Here is a 22,380-nt window from a genome sequence, read left to right as displayed (position 1 = left end):
CTCTCTCAACCTTTCCCCTCATCATCTGTCCCCTGATCCCCGTTCCCTCTCCATTCTCTGTCATTCTTTCATTCATCTCCCTTGTCACTTTCCTACTTCTAGTCTTTCACTGGTTGTATGCAGTGAGCCTTACGGTCCAGCCAGCCGGACATGAGCACTCTCCAGTGATGTGGTGGCAGGTTCCACCATTCTGGCAGGGGCAGCGCTGCTCACACTGGGTCCCGTGACTGCCGGAGGGACAGCGCACACCGCAGCTGCCGTAGTACAAGAACAAAAACATGCTCAGACTCTCAGTGCCACAGCACTGGGCAAGATATATGAAAATCCAAGAGCACTTTTGCCAAAAAAATACAACAACAACATGTAATTAAAATAAAATAATCTAAACTGTAATCTAAAGTGTTAGCACTGGTAATGCTGTAAAGCAACACTACTGTGGACCATATTTATGCATTTAGTATGTGTAATAAGCTACTTACACAGCACCCATATACCCTGGGGCACAGATGCACTCTCCTGTCCCATGGTGACAGGTGGCACCGTTAAGACATTGGCACTGCAGCTGGCAACCCTTGCCATAGTAGCCAGGCTCACAGGGGTCCTCACATCGCCAGCCCTGGTAGCCATCGGTGCAGACACAGGCCCCAGTGATGGGGTTACACAGGGCTCCGTTCTGACACTGGCAGCGATTACTGCAATGAGGTCCCCAGTAGCCACTCTCACAGCCTGGGGCACAAAATCAAGCATAGAGGACACAAACATTAACACAGATTAACAAAAGGAACAGTGAATTTTATGGGTCTATTAGAAATAACCTGGAACCCATACACACAAGTTTCATTCTGTTTTATTGTAATAATTTAAACAAGGAGCATAAAGTTATTAAATGTGCAATGAAAGAAATAATCTACTGCACAGGCAAAAATAATCAGTGTGTTTCCAATTCCAATCCTTGAAGGGCAATGCTCATTATTACTCCCATGTGAGAAATGTTCCAAATCCAATTAAATTCAATTCAGCTTTATTTGTAGAGCACTTTACAACAATTACTACTGCCAAAAAGCAGCTATATAAAACTTTGGGTCTAGATGAAAATCCTTAAGATAGAATTTTATGGTAGAAACCACAAGAGGGACCAGACTTAACATGAAGCCCATCCTCTTCTGAAGAGGGATATTAATTACAGTAAACAATAAACTAATAAAGCTCAGATCTCGGATTATGTGGCTTTTAATTCTAGCTCTTGTAACCATGAAACAGTATTTAGTAACAGTAATATAGTTCCTATCTGTAGTAAGTTTAGTTAGCACTGATCATTTTTTCAAAGGCACATACAGAACCTTGTAGCAATTCTATATAACTGCACTATAAATCTTGTAAATCTTGAACATCAATAAATGGAAATGGAAATGCTATAAAGCAACATAAAAAAGGTACCGCTGGGGGTTCAGGGAAAAACAAATGTTTGCTGCATGAAGTACAACTGTGGGAGTGCAGTGGGTAAAGTCCAAGATTATCACACACTGAAAAAGGAACAAAGAAATGTCAGCAGGCTGTATCTGGAGCACCAGGCCAGAATCCATTGCCAGTACCATGCAGAAACAAGCCAACACATGTCAATCACCATCTAGACCCTTTAAGGCCAATTCTTTTGTTTTTCCTAAACACCAAATACATTTGAGATCAGAAGATAAGTAGAAATGATCTAGCTATGTTAAACAACTTAGAAGATGGCACTTTGGGTAGCACACTACAACATTTTAAGGTGAAAAGTATTGGAACAGATTGTTTAAACATAAATGAACATAAATAACCCATAATACTTGCATATCACTGCATGTAGACAGTGACTCACTGACATCAACAAATTGTTGTAATCTAATTTTTCGATGGTTCCTCAGCCATAGACCATGGCTTCTTTCAGTTTTTGTTTGTTTGGCGGGGGGGGGGGGGGGGGGGGGGGTCTCCAGTCAGTCTCTTATTTAGGAGGTGAAATGCTGCTCAATTGGGTTAAGGTCTGGTGATTGACTTGGCCAGTCTAAAACCTTCCATTTTTTTCCCTGATGAAGTCCTTTGTTGTGTTGGCAGTGTCTTTTTGGTCATTGTCTTGCTGCATGTTGAAATTCCTCCCAATTAAATTGGATGCATTTCTCTGTAGATTCTGTCTGTTGGCAGACAGAATGTTTCTGTAGACTTCTCAATTCATTCTGCTGCCTCCATCATGAGTTACATCATCAATAAATATTAGTGTCTGTTCCAGAAGCATATATGGAAGCCCAATCCATGACTTTACCACCAAATGCTTGCCCAATCAGCTCAAATGTTTTAAAACATGAGCCTATCTTTTTCCACACTTTGGCCTTTCATCACTTCATGCTCAATTCTGAATTTCTCTGTGAGTTCAAATCTGAACTTCTGATACCAAATTAAGTTAAAGGTTGTGGTTAGAAGGCGGAATACTACATGCATCTCTCTCTCTCTCTCTCTCTCATATATATATATATATATATATATATATATATATATATATATATATATATATGTATATATATATATATATGTATGCTTATCCAATCTATCCTCGGGTCACGGGGAGCCTGAAATAGGCGTCACCGGGCATCAAGGCAGGATACACCCTGGATGGAGGGCACACACACACACACACACACACTCATTTTATATATATATATATATATATATATATATATATATATATATATATATATATATATATATATATATGTATGATCCACACACATACTATAATTTCTCTATAAGAAAAATCAATGAAAACAATATAATCACTAAGGTAGTATGCCACCATTTTTGCCTTTTCCCAAGATATTGTCCTGTCACAACATAAACTGGCAGTGATTCAGACAACCTTATGTCTCTCATTCACCTCCAGCAGACACTGCAATAAAAAACCCCAGCAGGAAGCCTGAGCTGCAGGAAGTGAATATTTATATATTGATTCTGGCTTCATTGCTGATAAATGCTAACAGATCTGGGGAATGGTCTACCTGTGTTCATTTGGCTGAGTTGAAAGGGATCTGTTAGAAAAGGATGAGGTCTTTGTGAAACCTGTTGGCTTGCCAGACAAAGCCTGTTGGCTTGCCTGAAGCACATGATCAGTACTTGGAGAAAAAGCCGTCAACAAAGGGGGGTCAACCAGTAGAGTGGCTTCTTAGACTTGTTTGGAGTATGCTGGATTAAGTGGCCCAGAGGAGGTGGCTGAGCGAGCTATTGATTTGAGTAAATCTGGCATGAAGTCTTAGCTCACATGCCACACAAATGACCAAGCCCCTATGGAAGCGGAGAGTCGGTGGGTGGTCAGGTGAGATGGATGAGCAGTTCATCGCTTGCTCCGCTTACAGTCAATCATCTGTCCACCCCCCACCATTCAGCTCTCCCACGCTGATGAGAGAGAGCAGACAAACACAGCACATCACCAGCTGTCTGACCCCAGACCTCGTCAAACCTTCATCAGACCTAAAGTGAGAGCCTCGCTTCTTCAGCTTCAGCCAGAAATCCACCTGCGTGGCTCGTTTTAATGGCACTAAATTACTGTGGAAAAGAACAGACAACTAAAGTGGGAAATTCAGGTAGAACTTAGCAGAAATGTTTTCCCCTTTGGGCCCCCAGAAGCTTCACAACATGTTGCCATTGGAAGACGTAAAGTCTCCTTTTCTCCAGCAACGTGACTCCTTAGCCCACCTCTAGCTCAAGCCCATTAAATTGCCATCTCTCCCTATATAGAAGCTTTTACAGACTCTCCAGAACCTGGCTGTCACTGTGGACCTCTGACAGCATTTAGCAGTGATTAAGGAGCCAGAGTTCATTCAGCACCACAGGAAAGGCTGCAAAAACATACACACTCTGATGTGCACCAGTTAGTTTTTTTAGGGTAGGAAACAAAAGTTTCTGAGAAAAATGAGTAGAAATCTGAAGGGAATTAGGAAGAAATGGATGAGTACACCACGCCTCATAGGGACAGACTTGTGTGTGCATGTTTGAATGAGTGTGTCTATGTGTGGGCAGAGAATTCAACTCAAGTAGTGAGACCTGCAATGTAACCCACATTAATGGCACCAGGCTTTGCTCTAACCAGCAAATCAGAGGGTGTGTATTGGGGATGCAACCCATGCACCTTCTCTTAACTGACTTCACTCCGAGAAATAGATCTTAGCTTGTACACTGTACTTTTATAAGAACTGAGATTAATCGGTCTAATCCAGTAACAATGGATTAGTAATACATGTGGTGAATGCAGTAAGCAACACAATACTGGCAGATGCAAAGCTCCAGATCCATAATGTCAGTGTTTAAAGTTATCTCTCTGCAGAAACAATATTCAAGTCTCTGTAGGAAAAGTCCATTCAGCTTCTGGTCTGATTCAGCAGTCAGGAAAATATTGGTTTGCTGTATCAATGCAATTTCAATGATGTGTAGATGTTTAGGAAGTAAATGTGAATAGTCCTGGGAAGGTGTACTAGGAAGGATGTTACAATCAGTGCAAAAACTGAAAAGCAAATGATGAGCAGTATTCCTATATTTTCAGCAGTACTAGTATAAAACCTTTCCCTATACTTTTTTACAAGTTTAAACAAAGATCTACATTTAACACTGCACAAAATTACATTTTAGCAAGCGAACATATATTGGATATACCCAAATGTATCTAATATTCCCTATAACATTTCCAATAAAATGACCATATATTAGATTATTAAACCTATTTCTAGAATTTTATATGAGTAAAGAATATCTAAAAACAGCCTTAATAATTCTCTATTTGATTTATAATAATCTCATAATAATAATAATACTTATTAGATATATTTGGCCATATTCAAGATATTGTCAATGCTTATATATATTTTGCAGTGAATGCATATCTGCCATACAAATACAGTGTCCTATTAATATGAAGTCAGTACATAACTTTGAACAATCTAGATAAACAATTAGAATATGAGATGAACAATCTACCCATACTACATAGGAAAAATGATTTGACCACCTTCAAACTCTGGCCAAATAGAGACTGATTACAGGTATTAGAATGTCATGTGTAACAGTAGTGTATGAATCAGTCATTGAAAGAAGGCAAAGTAAAACAAAAAGCACAATAAAACGACTGATTCATATCTGTAATTGTGTCTATTCCTATCAAAAGCACACCTTACTTATCAAAGCTGAATAAATTCTCTGATTCATAAAAACAGTCATAATAAGCTCATGTGCACTAATATGTATTTATTTGTCATATACATAATACATGCCCCAATTTATCCTCATATACCCTACCTTTACTTTACCCAATTTGGTCCAATTTATGTATGTCTTGCTGCAGTGAGCCAATAAAAGGACATCATACATCACATTACAGTTACCCAAGATCCTAGGAAAGGCATACACTGAACTGGAAAAAATACATTTAACTGAAGCTGAGTTAGAGGTTTTTGTGTCCAAGACTGAGTATATACAAATATTCTTTTTGGGGGCCTTAAAAACTATCAAAACTGGGTCAGTAAAATTTTTTCTTCAATTCTTTTTATATAAGGAAATAAATGGCATTTGTCGTGGTTATGCTAGAAACGGCACAGACAACTATTCAGTTTAGCCATTGTACCTCCCTGGATCATGTCACTTGACTGTTTGCACCTTAGCCATGTTTTGGTTTAATGAGCATGAGTGTTTAAGTCATGTCTTTGTCTAGATTTGTTGTCAGGTTGCTAGTTCTAGTTTTGGTGTTTTAGGGTTACATTTTCTGTATCCTTTGTGTTTTCTTTAAATATAAATCTCCATCTTTGTCTCCCATCCTTGACAAAAAAGCCAGACCTAACATGGAGGCAACAGATTTCTTCACTGTAGAAAGAAGCCCTTCTGGAAAAAAACACCTGATGTGTGAGCAGCAGGGGCTGGGAGACTAGGTCAGAAGCACTCGTGTATGGCTGGATGTCATATGCCCCCTCAGGAAAATTTCTGTTAAGGGCGCTTACAACCGAGCTAGTGCCATATCCCACCTTTTTTTCATTGTCATTTACTGTCAGTGTGTACCCTCTAGTTTACTGTGTGTATGTATGTTTTTTGCCTTGAGATCATAGGTCATGTTTTGGTGTCTTTGGTTTATGTTTTCTCTATTGTTCGTGTTCCATTAAAATCTGCATTTGAATCCCCCTCTGTCTCTCATGCCTGATAGTATTAGGTGAATGTTGCTGGGACAGGTGTGTGTGTGTGTGTGTGTGTTTACATAAGGCTGTTTAAAGTTAAAGTCTAGTATTGATTTAAAACCTACATTTTCATACATTTTAGTAGATCAAAACAGGCTGAGCTCAGATTTAATTAAAGCTTGATATATAAACAAAAATGAGCCAAGTTTCTATCCTAAGCAAACAAACAAATCCTCATTATTAACCAGAACACAGAAATAACTGTGTTGAATAAAACTGGTAGCTTTAATTCTAAAGCTAATGCAGTTCTAACTTGGTCACTGACTTTTGGTGAACAAACTCCTTGCAGTTGTGTCATATTATTTCTATCCTTTAATAATGGGCTTAATGATGCTCTGTGGGACGTTCAGTAAATTATGCACAGATAAGGCACAGTATGGCCTTTTTTTAATGGTTACATCTGATTGTATACAATTTTGATGAAAGGGCCAATGTCTCTATGGCCAATTATGGCAAACAGCATCATAAACACTGGAAATTTTTTAATAAATCAATAATACATATCCAAAATATATTTGTTTATTATATTTAGTATAATCAATAAATATATACAGTTAATTAAATATATTCAGCCAATGTATTCATACTCTTTTGATAAGAATAAAGCCCTCTCAGCTTAATACATATTTATATACAGAATATACTGTTCTGAATCACTCTGGTTATAGGTAGGAAAATACTGCCCCAGCACTGCTACAGTGACAGTACAGATGAGAAAAAACGACAAAGCACAGATTCATATCATGTGCTTCCTCCCATAAGTAACCTTCAAGACATTTATCTGAGTCCTGTGTCCGGCTGTCACAGTCTAATGGGCCTACAAGGACAGCTGTATTGCTCTGAGGGCTTGGTGTGAAAGCAATGTTTATTTGGTAAACTTGGTGATAAATGTCACTTGGCAGCTTTGCTAAGCATACTACCATAAAAACTGCCAATACTGTCTGCACGACGTGGCCCACCGTCCTTTCTAGGGCTCCTTTGACACTCATCACAACGTTATTTATTAGCCTGTAGAGTGAGCCTGGCCACTGTAGAGGGAAAAAGCTTTTGGGATGCCTTACATGAAGCAGTGCTGATGGATGTTTTTCTAAATATACAGAAAGACCTGCCGATAGTCATGAGCAGTGAATAGTGCTGAGTAGGAATAACCGCCAGAAGGGTGTGTGAGTTGTATCTGCCACTATGTTGCTAGTCATCCCTACTGCCCTCATTCATCTCAGACAAACTCTCACTGTGGGTTTCTTTCCTGCTGAGAAAGTGCTAGTGTGGGGACCTGTACTCACCCAGCACCGGGATAGGAATCATTATTAAGCTGCCGTTCCTCCCTTGATAACATAGTGTTCAAGGAGGAATGTTTACTGACATTGCTACCAAATTAATTACTGACTAATGACTGAGCAGAATAGATGTTCTACCAAGGATGCAACTGGGTCATTTCTTCAAGGTCTATTTAAATGTGAGCTCGGATCAATAGGAGCCTTAAGAAAACAAATCAGTTCTAATTCACTTTCTGATTCCCAGTTTTGTACTCTTTGTTACTCTTTGTTTCTAGTAGACTTTATCAATACTGTTAGTATTCATAATATAAAACAGTATATAGACATGAGTACAATAAAAAGGTATATATAACATCCTGTAAAAATGGGAAGAATGATAAAAGATTATTGGTTCATTCAGTAACACTTAATTTACAGTACTTTGTAATCAATGAAATATCACAGTGCTCCTAAGCAGTACATCATGGTTAAAATAGATCTAATATAGCCACTCTTCTCACTTCTAGCTAAAACTTCAAATTAGGATTAGCAAAATTCATAACTGAAACTATAGCACTTTTCTTTTCTTTTCTTTTCTTTTCTTTTCTTTTCTTTTCTTTTCTTTGCTATGTACAAAAGACATGGAAATCAGTAATGAATGGGTAGAAGCATGTTTCATGTAGCTTAAGCTAATTCATCATTTGCACTCATTTTCATGTCACACAATATCTTCATGAATCAGGCACAGAGTCTTTCATGTGTCATTCCATGCACTCAAATCTTGATGATTAAGGGTCAGTTTACTACGTCAAAGGCAGCACTTAGGTCTATGACGACAAGCAGAGAAAAATGTCAGTGGCAAACAAAATGAATTACTGCCATGACTGCTGCAGTCTCAGTACTATGATGGGTCCTAATAACCAGAATTGTGCGTGATACAGATGTAATTTATTCCTCTGAAATTAACTGAATTGATTCACTGATTCAAAACTCTTACTGAATAAGAGGTTTAAATCACTTCACCCTTGAAAATTCAGGCACATACTCATAACTAGGAAAGTTAACTGGATTAAATAATTGTTGACTAGTGATTAATAGCTCCTTTATTAGCATGGTAGGAATTGTATATATAATAAAAGTTGATGATTAAGATGATGCAGTTAAGGGGGTAACCAATTCCTGAGCCTATAGAGAGTGAAATGGGAATCTTGGAAGTGAAGGATGTAGGCAGAAGCAGGGTCATTATACAGTTGTTGAATAATGTGGGAAAAGCCTTGACCCAGTGCAGCAAAACCAGCAGCTTATTCAACAAAAAGTCAAAAGTGTGCTCATCAGCAGATTGTTACACCAGCGGCCACCACTACCAATTAATAATTCTTCCCCTCTTCACTCCACACAGATCTTCCCCCAAGGGGGTTACATGATCTCTCATCCACATTCGGGTGAGGAAAAAAAAAGTGGAAAAAAATGCTGGTTTATTTAGATGCCTCCAATCAAAGCTGAAGGACATGAATAAAGAGGAAGGTGGGATTGAAGTGTGGATGCTAGACACGTGCGAGGACAGCAGTGACCAAAAGCATGCATTCCATAGACAATGTCAACCCAATAAAGCTTGCTCTGTGGCACTTAATTTGAACCGATTGATTTCCTATTTTTAATTATTAATTCCAATTAGGATGAACTGGATAGTGCCAAGGCTTGTGGCAGAGTGTCGATGAGGGGGAGTTCAGGCCAGTGGAGGCAACAGAACCACATGTACAAGTGTTTGTTTGTTTGTATATTTAAGTAATTGATATCAGTGATTCCACAAACCAGTCCTAAGGTCCGTAATTCTGCAAAAAGAACTTGCAAACTTAAGACCAGTACACTTCATTATTGCAATGTCTATAATACGCTAACGTTTTACTTTAGACAGAGAAATGAACTGAAACTCTAGAATTGACAAGGATATACTACTCTCTATGATCCTGATGAGGTTTTCCAGTAGAGGGCAATGCTGCATATGCAGCATTGCTTATTTATAACACCCCTATATGTAATACACCCATGTGTTCCATGCCTCCTCTTTTATTCTGGATTTAGAAATATGCTCATAACCACAAAAGCCATAACACCATGACATCCATCACATCTAAGATAAACTTTGTTGTCAAAATGTTCAGGCCAAGTCCGATTGTTCCCTGCAAATGCTTCTAATTAGGTCACTCACCTTGAAAGTAAGGCTAAATTTGTTAACATAAAAAAAGTTTGAATGCTGGTAATCTTTGTTAGTATTGAAACCACAACTGTATAGAAATTAATGTTTTGTGTTTTTAGCCTCAATATCCATTTTGTACTCTTCTGCTATAGATCTTTGAAAGTAGATGCCACGGGATGACCTAGACGTAAGAAAGAGGTCAGCATTTAACTGTTCTTACACAGGTGAACACACAGCTTTTGCCTTTGACACACTTAACTCAATCGTTTGGCACATGACATTCTAATGTCTGATGCACATTAAGGAAATTAGCAATGAAATGTAGAGGTCCACAAAGAAGGCAATATAGCCTACTACTAGCCTACTACAAGAGCACAGATAGGAAAAGCAGAGACAGAACATTAGTCAAGGCGCATGGTCTATGTGACTGTACAAGCTGCCCACTGACTCCCCTTGGTGAAATATCATGTACCTCCATGGTTCTTGCACCTGCTGAAAACAGCCGGTATAACAGCCAGTGAAAAAGTGGGGTACGTCAGACACACTTTTTCTGGGTCAGCTTTGAGTCTACTGGGCATGAACACATCATGCAGGTGTTTTTGGAGTTGCATGTGAGCAATAAATACATTAAAACGGTGTATAACAACACTGCATGCATTTCTTTATGGCCAGTCAATGTTCATGGCGATCATCATATGCTTTAATTTTAATTTCTCCTAAGAAAGAATGTTGAATATGCTGCAGATTCCAGAAAGTGACTATTATATTATTATAATTATATTAACTATTATATAGTAGGTCTCTTTATCTATATATATTTTGCAAGCTACAGAGGAAACACAGAGGAAGTGCATGACTATGTGAACACATAAGTGAACACAACTTATACAAACAGAATATACCAAAAAATATACAAAATCCTTTTTTCACCCTTGGTGAGGCTAGGCAAACTTTATTATGTGAAATAAAAAAAAACCCAACATTTTCATTAAAACTATTAAAACAATTGGGGAAACCTTTGACCCTAGCAAAATTGTCACCATATAGTTCAGTTATAGAAGACAGATTTCTTTATAATAAAACTATCAAGTATCAACCAGATGAGGAAGGACCCCTTTTGAATCTGGTTCCTTCAAAGGTTTCTTTCTCATATCATGTCTCATCTTATCTCACATTTTTCCTTGCCAGTGTTGCCAATGCAGAGGCAACAGTGGCAAGAAAAAATGTGAGCATGGCTCATTGGGGCTAAATTTAAATATAAAATCTAAATAAATAAAATAATGTCCTTGGTTAAAGAGCTAAACAAATACAGTAAATAATAATAATATTATTATTATTGTAACATGATATCCCTGCTACCTTTGTTCTGTTTCTGGGAATCTGATCCCTCCACACACACGCACAGTGAAGCTGGCACCATGGAACATCATTGGAACTGCAATTAAAATCATATATTATGGTCAGATGAGGCCTAAGCTTTTTGGCCATGGACACCACTGGCATGTTTGGTGAAACAGATGAGAATAAAAGCTGGCTACAAAACACAAACTGATGTGGTAAAAACACATCAGTGTTTTGCAACACACATTTCAGTCTCCGGATTATTTACCAGTGCACCAGTCATTCCGTAAAGGACTGTAAATGACACCTGTTTGGTAAAACATTGGTAAAACCTTTCACAGCAACTTTTTAGACAACAATCTAAAGCACTCACATACCCCATGTACCCACACAGGGTAGGATAATTGACTTTTAATGATCTGACATTATGCTAATGCTCTTCATGAAGAGATAAATCTTGGTGCGGGGTTTCAGCTCTCTGCAGGTGGCAGTTTGCCCACCACAGATGAGGAGATCAGATGTGGAAGACAAACTCAAGGGAGCAGAACTGCAATGCTCTACTAAGCAGGGTCAGAAAGGCAGTGTAATCAGTGACTGAGCTCTGACTATGTGGGTGGATTAGTTATGACCTAACACTCATGATGAATTAGATTATTCAATCACAAAGTCAACTGTTTGACTAGTGATGATAAAGTGTGTGTGTGTATATGTATATATATATATATACACTATATTGCCAAAAGTATTCACTCACCTGCCTTGACTCGCATATGAACTTAAGTGACATCCCATTCCTAATCCATAGGGTTCAATATGACGTCGGTCCACCCTTTGCAGCTATAACAGCTTCAACTCTTCTGGGAAGGCTGTCCACAAGGTTTAGGAGTGTGTTTATGGGAATTTTTGACCATTCTTCCAGAAGCACATTTGTGAGGTCACACACTGATGTTGGACGAGAAGACCTGGCTCTCAGACTCCGCTCTAATTCATCCCAAAGGTGTTCTATCGGGTTGAGGTCAGGACTCTGTGCAGGCCAGTCAAGTTCATCCACACCAGACTCTGTCATCCATGTCTTTATGGACCTTGCTTTGTGCACTGGTGCACAGTCATGTTGGAAGAGGAAGGGGCCAGCTCCAAACTGTTCCCACAAAGCTGGGAGCATGGAATTGTCCAAAATGTCTTGGTATGCTGAAGCATTCAGAGTTCCTTTCACTGGAACTAAGGGGCCAAGCCCAGCTCCTGAAAAACAACCCCACACCATAATCCCCCCTCCACCAAACTTTACACTTGGCACAATGCAGTCAGACAAGTACCGTTCTCCTGGCAACCTCCAAACCCAGACTCGTCCATCAGATTGCCAGATGGAGAAGCACGATTCGTCACTCCAGAGAACGCGTCTCCACTGCTCTAGAGTCCAGTGGCGGCGTGCTTTACACCACTGCATCCGACACTTTGCATTTGCACTTGGTGATGTATGGCTTGGATGCAGCTGCTCGGCCATGGAAACCCATTCCATGAAGCTCTCTGCGCACTGTTCTTGAGCTAATCTGAAGGCCACATGAAGTTTGGAGGTCTGTAGCGATTGACTCTGCAGAAAGTTGGCGACCTCTTCGCACTATGCGCCTCAGCATCCGCTGACCCCGCTCCGTCAGTTTACGTGGCCTACCACTTCGTGGCTGAGTTGCTGTCGTTCCCAAACACTTCCATGTTCTTATAATACAGCTGACAGTTGACTGTGGAATATTTAGGAGTGAGGAAATTTCACGACTGGATTTGTTGCACAGGTGGCATCCTATCACAGTTCCACGCTGGAATTCACTGAGCTCCTGAGAGCGACCCATTCTTTCACAAATGTTTGTAAAAACAGTCTGCATGCCTAGGTGCTTGATTTTATACACCTGTGGCCATGGAAGTGATTGGAACACCTGATTCTGATTATTTGGATGGGTGAGCGAATACTTTTGGCAATATAGTGTATATATATATATATATATATATATATATATATATATATATATATATATATATATATATATATATATAAATTAGAAATAAGGAAACTTTTCCCATGCTATATATCCCTCAAAATAGTACATGCAAAAATTGCTCTCCTACTATATTCGCCTACTTTGGAATGCCCAAGAGGTGCCACTTAAACATGATCCCTCACTGAAGCTTCATTCCCTGAGTGACTGCAATTTGACAAGAAAGGGCTGGACTGCAGCTGGAAAGTAGCTTTGAAACAAAGCTTCAGTCTCACTGACCTCCATCTCAAGGCCTAAAGCCTTCATAAAGTGTCAATCACTGCTGTCCCTCTGCCCCTTCAACTAATCAACAGTCACACCTGGCCTCTCATGAGACCATACAAAGAAGGTTGCCAAGATCAGTGTGCAAAAATTATCCCGAGTGAACCTCTGGAGCTCTGAATGCAGTTTTGTTCCCTGCGCATCTATAGAATCTTGCCAGAGCACATGAATTATTCTTGTGTATTCTCAAAGTCATAGTGAAGTCAAAGGTTCACAAGAGTGACTTGCTGAAAAAATTCATTGTGTTTGTGTGACCGGCAGGCAAATAGAGACTTGAAAATAGAGGAACAAATATACCCAGTGGTGGGCAAATTCCAATGCTGGGGTTTTATGCATTATATGAGAACAGCTGGCAATCATGAAGCCTTCAAAACCAAAGCAAATGATTTGTCATGTCAGTTAACCAATAAAGCTGCAGATGTCTGATGAGAAGAAAAATAAAATGTAAAAGAGAAAATCTAATTCTCCTGTTTGGGGGTCTGTAGTGTAATCTGTGAAAGGGGTGTCTGTATCGATCCAATGAGAGAAGATGCACTTAAAGAAAAAAAATTTCTTTATGTATAAAATTGGTTAATCATATTTACATTAGACCTCATTTTAGACTGAATCTGAAATCTAATTTCTCAAAGTATATAGTATGAAAACAGGTCATCAATAGAAGCAGAAGAACAGATGTTTGTAAATTATTCTCATATTCTTATGGATTGTTTGACAGATCAAAATGTGTTTAGAAATACTTAAACACACATACTTATATAAGAGCTATAGTTTTTTTTTTTTTTAGCATTTCATTGAGCTAAAGTCAATTTACACAGCAAACAGCAAACTTTGTGATCTATTCTGTTACAGTCCTCTCGGTGTGACCTTGGTTTCTTACAGAATTTCTTTAAATGTAGAGGACATTAGTGTGCAGTTTTGCATCTACTCCCATGAATGCATCCAATCATTTGGTAGGCACTACATTTGCTGTAAAATTCTCCTTTGATCCTTATCATCTAGATGCCCTTTCTCTGAGGCACAGATCACAGACTTTGTCCTTTTTTCCTTCTTATTAATCCATTGAGATGTGATAGTGCCTTGTGTGTCTCTTTGGCTTCTGCTTTTACCTCACTGGCAAAAGGCAGGGATTTAATTGAATTTCTAGACTTTTAATGTCTGCATTAAGATAATCAAAGCAGGAGAAGCTTGAGTTGTTTATCTTGACCTTGAAGAAATTAGCATGCCTACATTCTACATTCTCTAAGATGGCCAGTCCTGAGAAAAACAGAAACCATATTTTACATGAACCTAAGCATGGCTTGATAAGTAAAGCAGTCTATGAGCCAGGACAGAGCTCTGCATGCATCTTCTTGCATGGGAGATCATTTTGAGCTATCATGAGCTATCACTTTACATCATATTAAAAGATATTCAGGGGTTCAGCTAAAAGCAGAAGGTGCTTAATTATTTTATAACTCACAGGCTCTCAAATAAAAAGTGGTATCAAATTTGTCAACAGGAGCTTGAACCAAACAGCACTTAAACTGACTACCTGATACACTTTAACTAATATGTATTCAGCTGGCCTCTTGGAAACCCTGGTCCCATAAGAGTCTCATAGTACCATTATTATAAATTGTTTGGGAGAGAGAATCCCACATGCTAGCTTTTCTCTATTACATACAGCCACCATCCACTTTATTTGGAACACCTGTATACCTGCTAATTTCTGCATATATCTAATCATGTGGCAGCAGCACAATGCATAAAATCATTCAGATACAGGTAAGAAGCTTCAGTTTATGTTCACATCAAGCATCAGAATGGGGAGAAAGTGTGATCTCTGTGACTTTAACCTTGCGTGGCTGTTGGTGCCAGAAAGGCTGGTTTGAGTATTTCAGAAACTGCTGATCTCTGTGATTTTCACAAACAGTCTCTAGAATTTACAAAAAACAAGAAAAACAAGAAATATTGAATGAGCAATATTTCTGCGGGTGGAAATGCCTTCTTGATATGAGAGGTCTGAGGTAAATGGCCAAATTGGTTTGATCTACCAGGAAGGATAATTAATAGCAAATAATATAATCTCTCTTTGCAACTCTGCTGAGCGGAAAGAATCTCAGCATGCACTACACATTGAACCTTAAAATGGATGGGCTACAACATCAGAAAATCACACTGGGTTCCACTCCTGTCAGCCAAAAACAGGAATCTGAGGCTATCATGGACACAAGCTCACTTTGTATTGATTTGCAGTGACTTTTCCCACAATGGGGGACAAGTGGTCCAAAACCCTGCCAGTAAAATGCCCCATAAAATAACAGTCACAGTTTTTTCTTAATTTTTTTTCCACCTGTCTGTACATGCAAGATAGATGACTTAATAAAGTCCACCAAAATAAAAATATGCAGTGTGTCACCTCTTGTATTTAATAATAAAAAAAAAAACAATGTTCTTGCAAAAGTCTTCTCAGGAAACTTTGTAACAACAGATAGAGAAGGAACAGAACACAATTCTGAATAAAAACTCCAGTTACCCTGGGGACTGAAACACAATTTGATTAAAAGTTTGTTTTTCTTTGCTCTTCTCACAAACCGATGGGGCATGTCAATACAACACTGACAGTTAATTGGTCTTGGCAGGGGCAAGAGTTCATTCGTCAGCATTGTGTGGGGCTCACCTGTGAGGTGCAAGACAATCAATGTCTCCTAGGACGGGCCATAATCACTGCAACATTGCTGTGGACTGCAGGGTTAAACATCAGGAACAGGTGAAGGAGCGAGACTGCAAATAATGCCACCCACGCAAAAGCACGCACACACATGCTCTGACACACAGCATATACAAGGACGCCATAGTAAAACATGTAGGGTATACAAGTCACTCATGCACTTGCAGGCCCATGCAGACGTGAAACTTGAAGGTTGTCATCCCTACAGAGATACTAGAAATTCTACCATCTGGAGGTCTACAAAATAGCTGGATCTGCTTCCTTCTCACCTGGTTAGTTCTGATCGGCACGCTCATCAAATAGTTTCCAAAACCACACGACAGGCAGCACAAATTTCTGTCCTTTTGTTTATCACTGCAGATTCTTCAACCCCTGGAATATTCCCCTTCATACCACAGCATTGCTGTATTTTCAAATCTGTATTTTCAAATCTAATTGATCACAAGGTGTTGATCAATTTTCTATAACAAATAAATGGCTGTTCTGGCTATAATTCAAATCTTAGATTAAGACTGTGCTCGTTCTCATACTTTATCGTTTCTATAGTAACATCTCATTAACAGAGACCTGAGTGGTGGATGGTCTACACAATCTAAGGCTTATCTGATCTGGTAGAAGATGCTTATTTAAAATTTATTGTCTGTCAGAGCTTTGTAACATTCAGTAAATTTTCTGCCACCAGAGTGTCTTCAGAACAGAGGGTTTTGTGCTTTCTCAGACAAGCAGTGTTTTTCTTGTCTTATTAACTTCAAGAATGAGAAAAAAGAAAGCCTGGTGAGGAAATGACTGTTTATGCATGCTACAGCATAAGTGATAACAGGAACTAACTTGTCGTGCAGACATTCCATAGCAGTAAATGTAAAGGTTTCAAAATTATAATGTGTCGTTCATTATAATCATTTGCAAAATGCTTTGTACCATGTTGCTGCAATAACTCAGGGTCTGGTACCACTGCATATTTAACATTAGTCTTATCAGAGGTACAGTAAGACTTTTACATTTTGTTCACAAAAGGACTTCACAATAGGACTACTGACATCACTTAATTTTGTTTAAAGTGTAGAGTTGTGGTTAATGGAACAATATTCAACAGTAAATAAAGAGTTCCAACAGTGACAGAGGAGAGAATTATACCTCAGGAACCAGTGACCTGTGAGCTGTGCAGAGGTTTGTAATAAGTGAATCCATGCACTAACTCATAAAACCTAAAGTCGATTTACACTACTCCTCAGCAGCCTCATCTCATCGTAACAGGACCTCATGTACCACCAGAGATTGCAGCTCCAGACCTACAGAATTAACATCTTGGCCCTCGCAATGATGAGCAAAGGCTTCATCAAATGTAATGATCAATGAAATAAATTGAATCCTGTACTGCTCCTTCATAAACATGGAAATGAACCACAAAATCAAGGGTGACTCATAGACTGTGAAATGACCACAACAGAGGTTTTGTTTTACATTAGTATGCTGGCAGAAGCTGGCAACAGAACTGTTACAGAATCTCAGCCATTTTAGACCCACTAACCTTCTCCTGAGGACAAGTAATAAGCCTTTTTAATGTACCCAATAATCATGATTATCTTAAGGTACTCCGTGTACTCAAGACAATGTCAAGTATATCTCTTTAAGTGTAATGGCACTGCTTCTATGTGGTAATGATAACAGTGGAAGAAAGCAACATTGATAACTGTATATAATTACAAATGCAGCAAGCATTAGCATAATCATTATTGTCACCTATTGATTACATTGTTGGAGCCTTTGGAATTCCAAAGTTATAAGACCTGGTGAAACAAAACTTACAGTACAAAAACAAAGGTGCAATGAACAATATGTCCTTCCTGATTCAGATGCCAGTTTAATGAGAGGAAAATGAAATACAGTTAAAACAACTCTATTTGCAAGCATACATATTTGCATCAGTAGCTATCATAAATTAAAGCAATTGGGCTAACACTGCAATATTGCATCATTTGATTTATTCTCCACTGAAGTAAACAATTACTGTTCTGTATGCAGTGGAAGAAATCCAGACAGCATTTATTTTCTTATCTAAACTGCAGGGATTTATTACATCTAGGGCACCCTTTCCCAAGTGTGTACAGCTCTATCATTATGAATGCCATGTTGGAAAACAATTAGTACAGTGGAGTTATGTGGTCATAATCTAAAAGGTCAAAAGGTCCTACAATGACATTTTTTAGTTTTTTGAATGGACAAGTGATGGATTACATGGATTATTAGTTCATATGGGAGAACATGCTTCACAACTTCACAATTTCCAATCACAAATGATTCACATAGTGTAATGATCTCAACATGGACAGTTTACTCAGTTATGAAATGTTATGTTATGTTTATTCAGTTATGAAAAAGATTCAGTTATCTTTCTCTTACCAGAATGTGGTATTTTAAGATGTCAAAAATCCACCCTCAAAAAACAATGCTTAAATAGGTATGGTTTCATAGCTTCAGTTTTCACCACATCAACACCATCACTAACCAGCTGAATCAAGTCTCTTCCATAATTCACTGCAACTAACTGTGTCATATAGCTGCAACATTTGCTATCTCCACTATTATGTCGGAATTGTCATTAATATGACATTTTAACTAGACATTATTATGATATTTATATTATAACTGGAAAATAGTGAGTGAGAAAAGAAGCTCTTCTTCCTCTTCTTCATAGGAGATAATAGTCTCATTGTTCTAACAAACATCTCACTGGAATAATAAAATACAGCACCAACCAACAATTTATCAACCAAAATAATAAACACAGCAAATATTTCAATATAAACATGCACTATATGGCCAAAAGCATCACAATCAAATGATGGTCTTCCCTTTTCAAAACCATGGCCAGTAATATGGAGTTGGTTCCCATTTTGCTGTTATAAACACCTCCACTCTTCTGGGAAGGCTTTTCACTAGATTTTGGAACACGGCTGTAGGGATTTGGCCATTCAGCCATAAAAGCATTAGTGAGGCTGGGCACTGATGTTGGACAAGAAGGCCTGGCATTCAGTCAGTGTTCCAATTCATACCCAATGGTGGTACAATTCAGGGTCCTGTGAGGACACTCATGTTTTTGCACACAAACTTTGGTAAACAATGTCTTTATTAGCCATTTGTTTTGCAATGGGGCATTGTCATGCAAAAACAGGTAAGGGTCCTTCAATTCCAGTGAAACTATCATTCTAGACAATTGTGGGCTTCCAAATTTGCGGAATTCCAAATAGTCGGGGAAAATCCATATGTTGTGATGGTAAGGTGTCCACATACTTTTTGGCCATAAAGTGTACTTAATGTGTTTTAGGTTTCAGATAGAGGTTTCTTTTGAGGACCATAGAGAGTAGTCACAAGTTCTACTATTTTCTGTCAGCTAAGGCAAAACACCACTCCAGTGATTTACTGAACCAATAAATGTTGGGGGGAAAAAAATCATCCAGCAACTCTATGCATGCCTCTAATTGCAGATGGATATGCACATCTGTCAACTGCCTATATCTGCCTAATCACAGATGGACTCAAACAAACTTTGTCCAAGAAACCTAGACTGCAAATTCTCAGCTGACTTTCTATGTCCTAATATATTTATCATTCTTCCCCCATCCTCCTGTATAGAGATACTGAGTTTAGCTGTGGATGCCAACAAACAGCCCTCAAGAGCTATTCACTTTTAACACTGGAGATATGGACCAAGTAGTAACTATAGCATGCTGCCGGGACTAAGGGGCTCAGTTCGGTGCATATGAATGTTGTGGGACTGCTAGGCCATCAGGCCAGCAGCACACCCAGTGTCTGTCTGACGCAAGCCCCCTTGTGAGAATGGAATTCAAAACTCTATTCCCACAGGAGGGCTCGAGTCAATTAAAATTGAGTGAAAAAAAATCTTATATTCCATAAGAGCATTATTCATAAACTGTAACCTCATACTGTTGGGGATTAAAGTAAAATCTCTGCATGTACAAATCTATCAAGTTCACTATAATGAGGTACCCCATTGATTAAGGTATGTTTTTTGTGTATACATGCAGTTTAAATGAATGCTGCTAGCTGAGGTGTTGCTGTGCTTTTTAAATGCACATATACAATAAGCAATCAGGTGCTGGCCCTTCTTCTTCTATTGACACTTTCTCTGCATGAGCTAAGTGATGAGAGATAAGGACCCACAGCGATAAACTCACACAAGCATGCATGCACATGAAAGGGAGTTGGGGATGCAGACTGCTGTGTAGAGAGAGAGCAGTAGCTGTGGTGCCACGTAACTGGTAAGGACCAGAGAGTGGAGGAAGGGAGGAGAAAAGGAGGAAAGATTAAGGAGAGAATGATTTATTTAACGGCTTTATTGATGGCTGCAGAGATAAGAAAAAAGGGAGTCATTTTCTTTTTTTCCTCTGTCTTAGCCTCAATATCTGTCCTCTATCTCTACTGAGGGTTTCTTCCCATACTTTTTCCTCTTTTAATGCATTTAATTCAAATTTAATTTAGTTCAGAGCTGGGCTTTAAAACTGGAGGGTTAAAAAGTCATATCTATTTACAAGTATTTTGGGGTATCCTTACAGAAATTGCCTGTTTACCTCTCTCAAATTATTTTACACCACACCAAATATCTGTCTCTTCTTTTTTATTCCCCTCACTATAACAAACTAGCATGTAAGTGTGCTGCTGAGAATCTGGATTGACAGCATCTGTGTGAGAGTCTCTGCTGATGAATGAGTTGTCTAAGAGCAGGTGAAATTCCCACTACTCATTCCCCATTCTCCCCTCCATCTAAACCCCTGCTTCAGCACTGCTTCCTCTTGTCCACTCTCATATAGAGTATGATCATTGAAACTTTCCCCTTGGACCTCTTCTATTAGTACTTATCAGTGCAGTGTACATGTGTGCTTAGTGGTTTGACAAGAAGATCCACATGATCCCTCCAGCACTCGCATGCTGATGGTACCAAATTATATACAACAAATTGAAGCTGGTTTCCACAAAACTAGTGAATCATACTTGGCAGAAGTAAACCACAATAATAATATTATGAGTTGGAATTTTTCACAAAAAAATGCAGAACAAAAATAAAATAAAATTAAATTAAATTAAATTAATAAACACCTTTACTATTTTAACCATCTTACTGGTTCTGGGACTGGTTCTATAGCCCAATTTTCCTTAGTTTTCCATTTGATAAATGGGAAACCATCTTAAATGACAAATCTGATCTAATGCACAGGTGAGAAAATGTAATGGTACTTATTGTGCAAGAATGTTGAAATGTACCAAAATGAATGTTTCAAAAACATGTTGTGTAATTACTTATTCAGTTGAAATATTTTCACTAGACAAACTTTCTTTTAAGAAGTCCCAGAACTCAGATTTCCCTTCACACATCCAGTCAACTAGTAATTCTCAAGGCTTTGAACAAATTTTCAAATGGAATCTAATTCTGTTGGCAAAAGAGTGGAGAAACTCTGAGGCAAATGTGAAAGTAGAGCATGTGAGTGAGAGAGAGTCATTTATTGCAACAGTTTCAAATAAGTAATCTTCTGGTTACAATGACAATGATATTTTTGCACGTTTTAGCACTCGTCGCATTCCTGGGGTCCGTCTGCATTCTCAGTAGTTTGTTATTGGGCAGAAGTGTCATGCACCAGTGAGTGCTATCTCCGTTCACTGTCTCTCCTTTCTTGGTTTCTTCCATGTCTCCCCTCTCGTCTTGGTGCTGACCTATATTGCGAGCTCCTAGTGAGTGTTGCTCTATTAACGAATGTTGGTTGGCCCATTTGATGCAAATCCAAATTACCAAAACACAATGTTCACACTTCAGCCCTGGGGCGTAGTGCTACATATAATAGCACTTTTCCCCCACAAACCCATCATCATCAGTACTTACCAACACACCCTCCCTCTAATAATACACTAAAGTAGCACCAAGGACACACAGGTTTATTTCACAACAACACCTCACATCCACAATGGTTATGAAGCTGTGTGCTGGCACTGCTATTAGTCTCTGTTAGGCCGTTTCTAAATTGAATGACAGAATCTGCCTAACCTCTTATTAATAAAGCTCACTAACACTCCAACATGAATGAGCAAAGGTGAGAAAGAAGGAGAAAAATAAGGGAGAAGAAAATTTACACAGAATGGCAAAAAACATGATGTACCATTTATGTGCAAGTGAAAAGGGCAGATTTAATTTAAAAATTGGCACTCATTCCTGATTTCTGCAGATGAAAGCTCATAAATGAAAAGGACTGGCCCCATGCCTGGCATGGAAATAGGAAAGTTATGAATAATGCTTAGGTTTCAATCACCAGGTCTGTTTATATTA

The 22,380-nt window shown here is 38.6% G+C and overlaps 1 protein-coding gene across 1 annotated transcript in view; it reads right to left on the bottom strand.

Annotated features, from left to right (window-relative positions):
• The window catches only part of megf11 (multiple EGF-like-domains 11), a 113,316-nt gene that overhangs the window by 36,178 nt on the left and 54,758 nt on the right, over window positions 1-22,380 (bottom strand). Inside the window, exons 7-8 of the mRNA XM_058387616.1 lie at window positions 480-726; window positions 134-254 (exon numbers count right to left, since the gene is read on the bottom strand). Coding sequence (XP_058243599.1) covers window positions 134-254; window positions 480-726 — 368 coding nt within the window. The remainder of the gene's footprint in view (window positions 1-133; window positions 255-479; window positions 727-22,380) is intronic.

Source organism: Hemibagrus wyckioides, linkage group LG04, assembly GCF_019097595.1.
Source record: "Hemibagrus wyckioides isolate EC202008001 linkage group LG04, SWU_Hwy_1.0, whole genome shotgun sequence".
NCBI lineage: Eukaryota > Metazoa > Chordata > Actinopteri > Siluriformes > Bagridae > Hemibagrus > Hemibagrus wyckioides.
The sequence above is the reverse complement of the archived record's forward strand: the minus strand, read 5'-3'. Positions and strand labels throughout refer to the sequence as shown.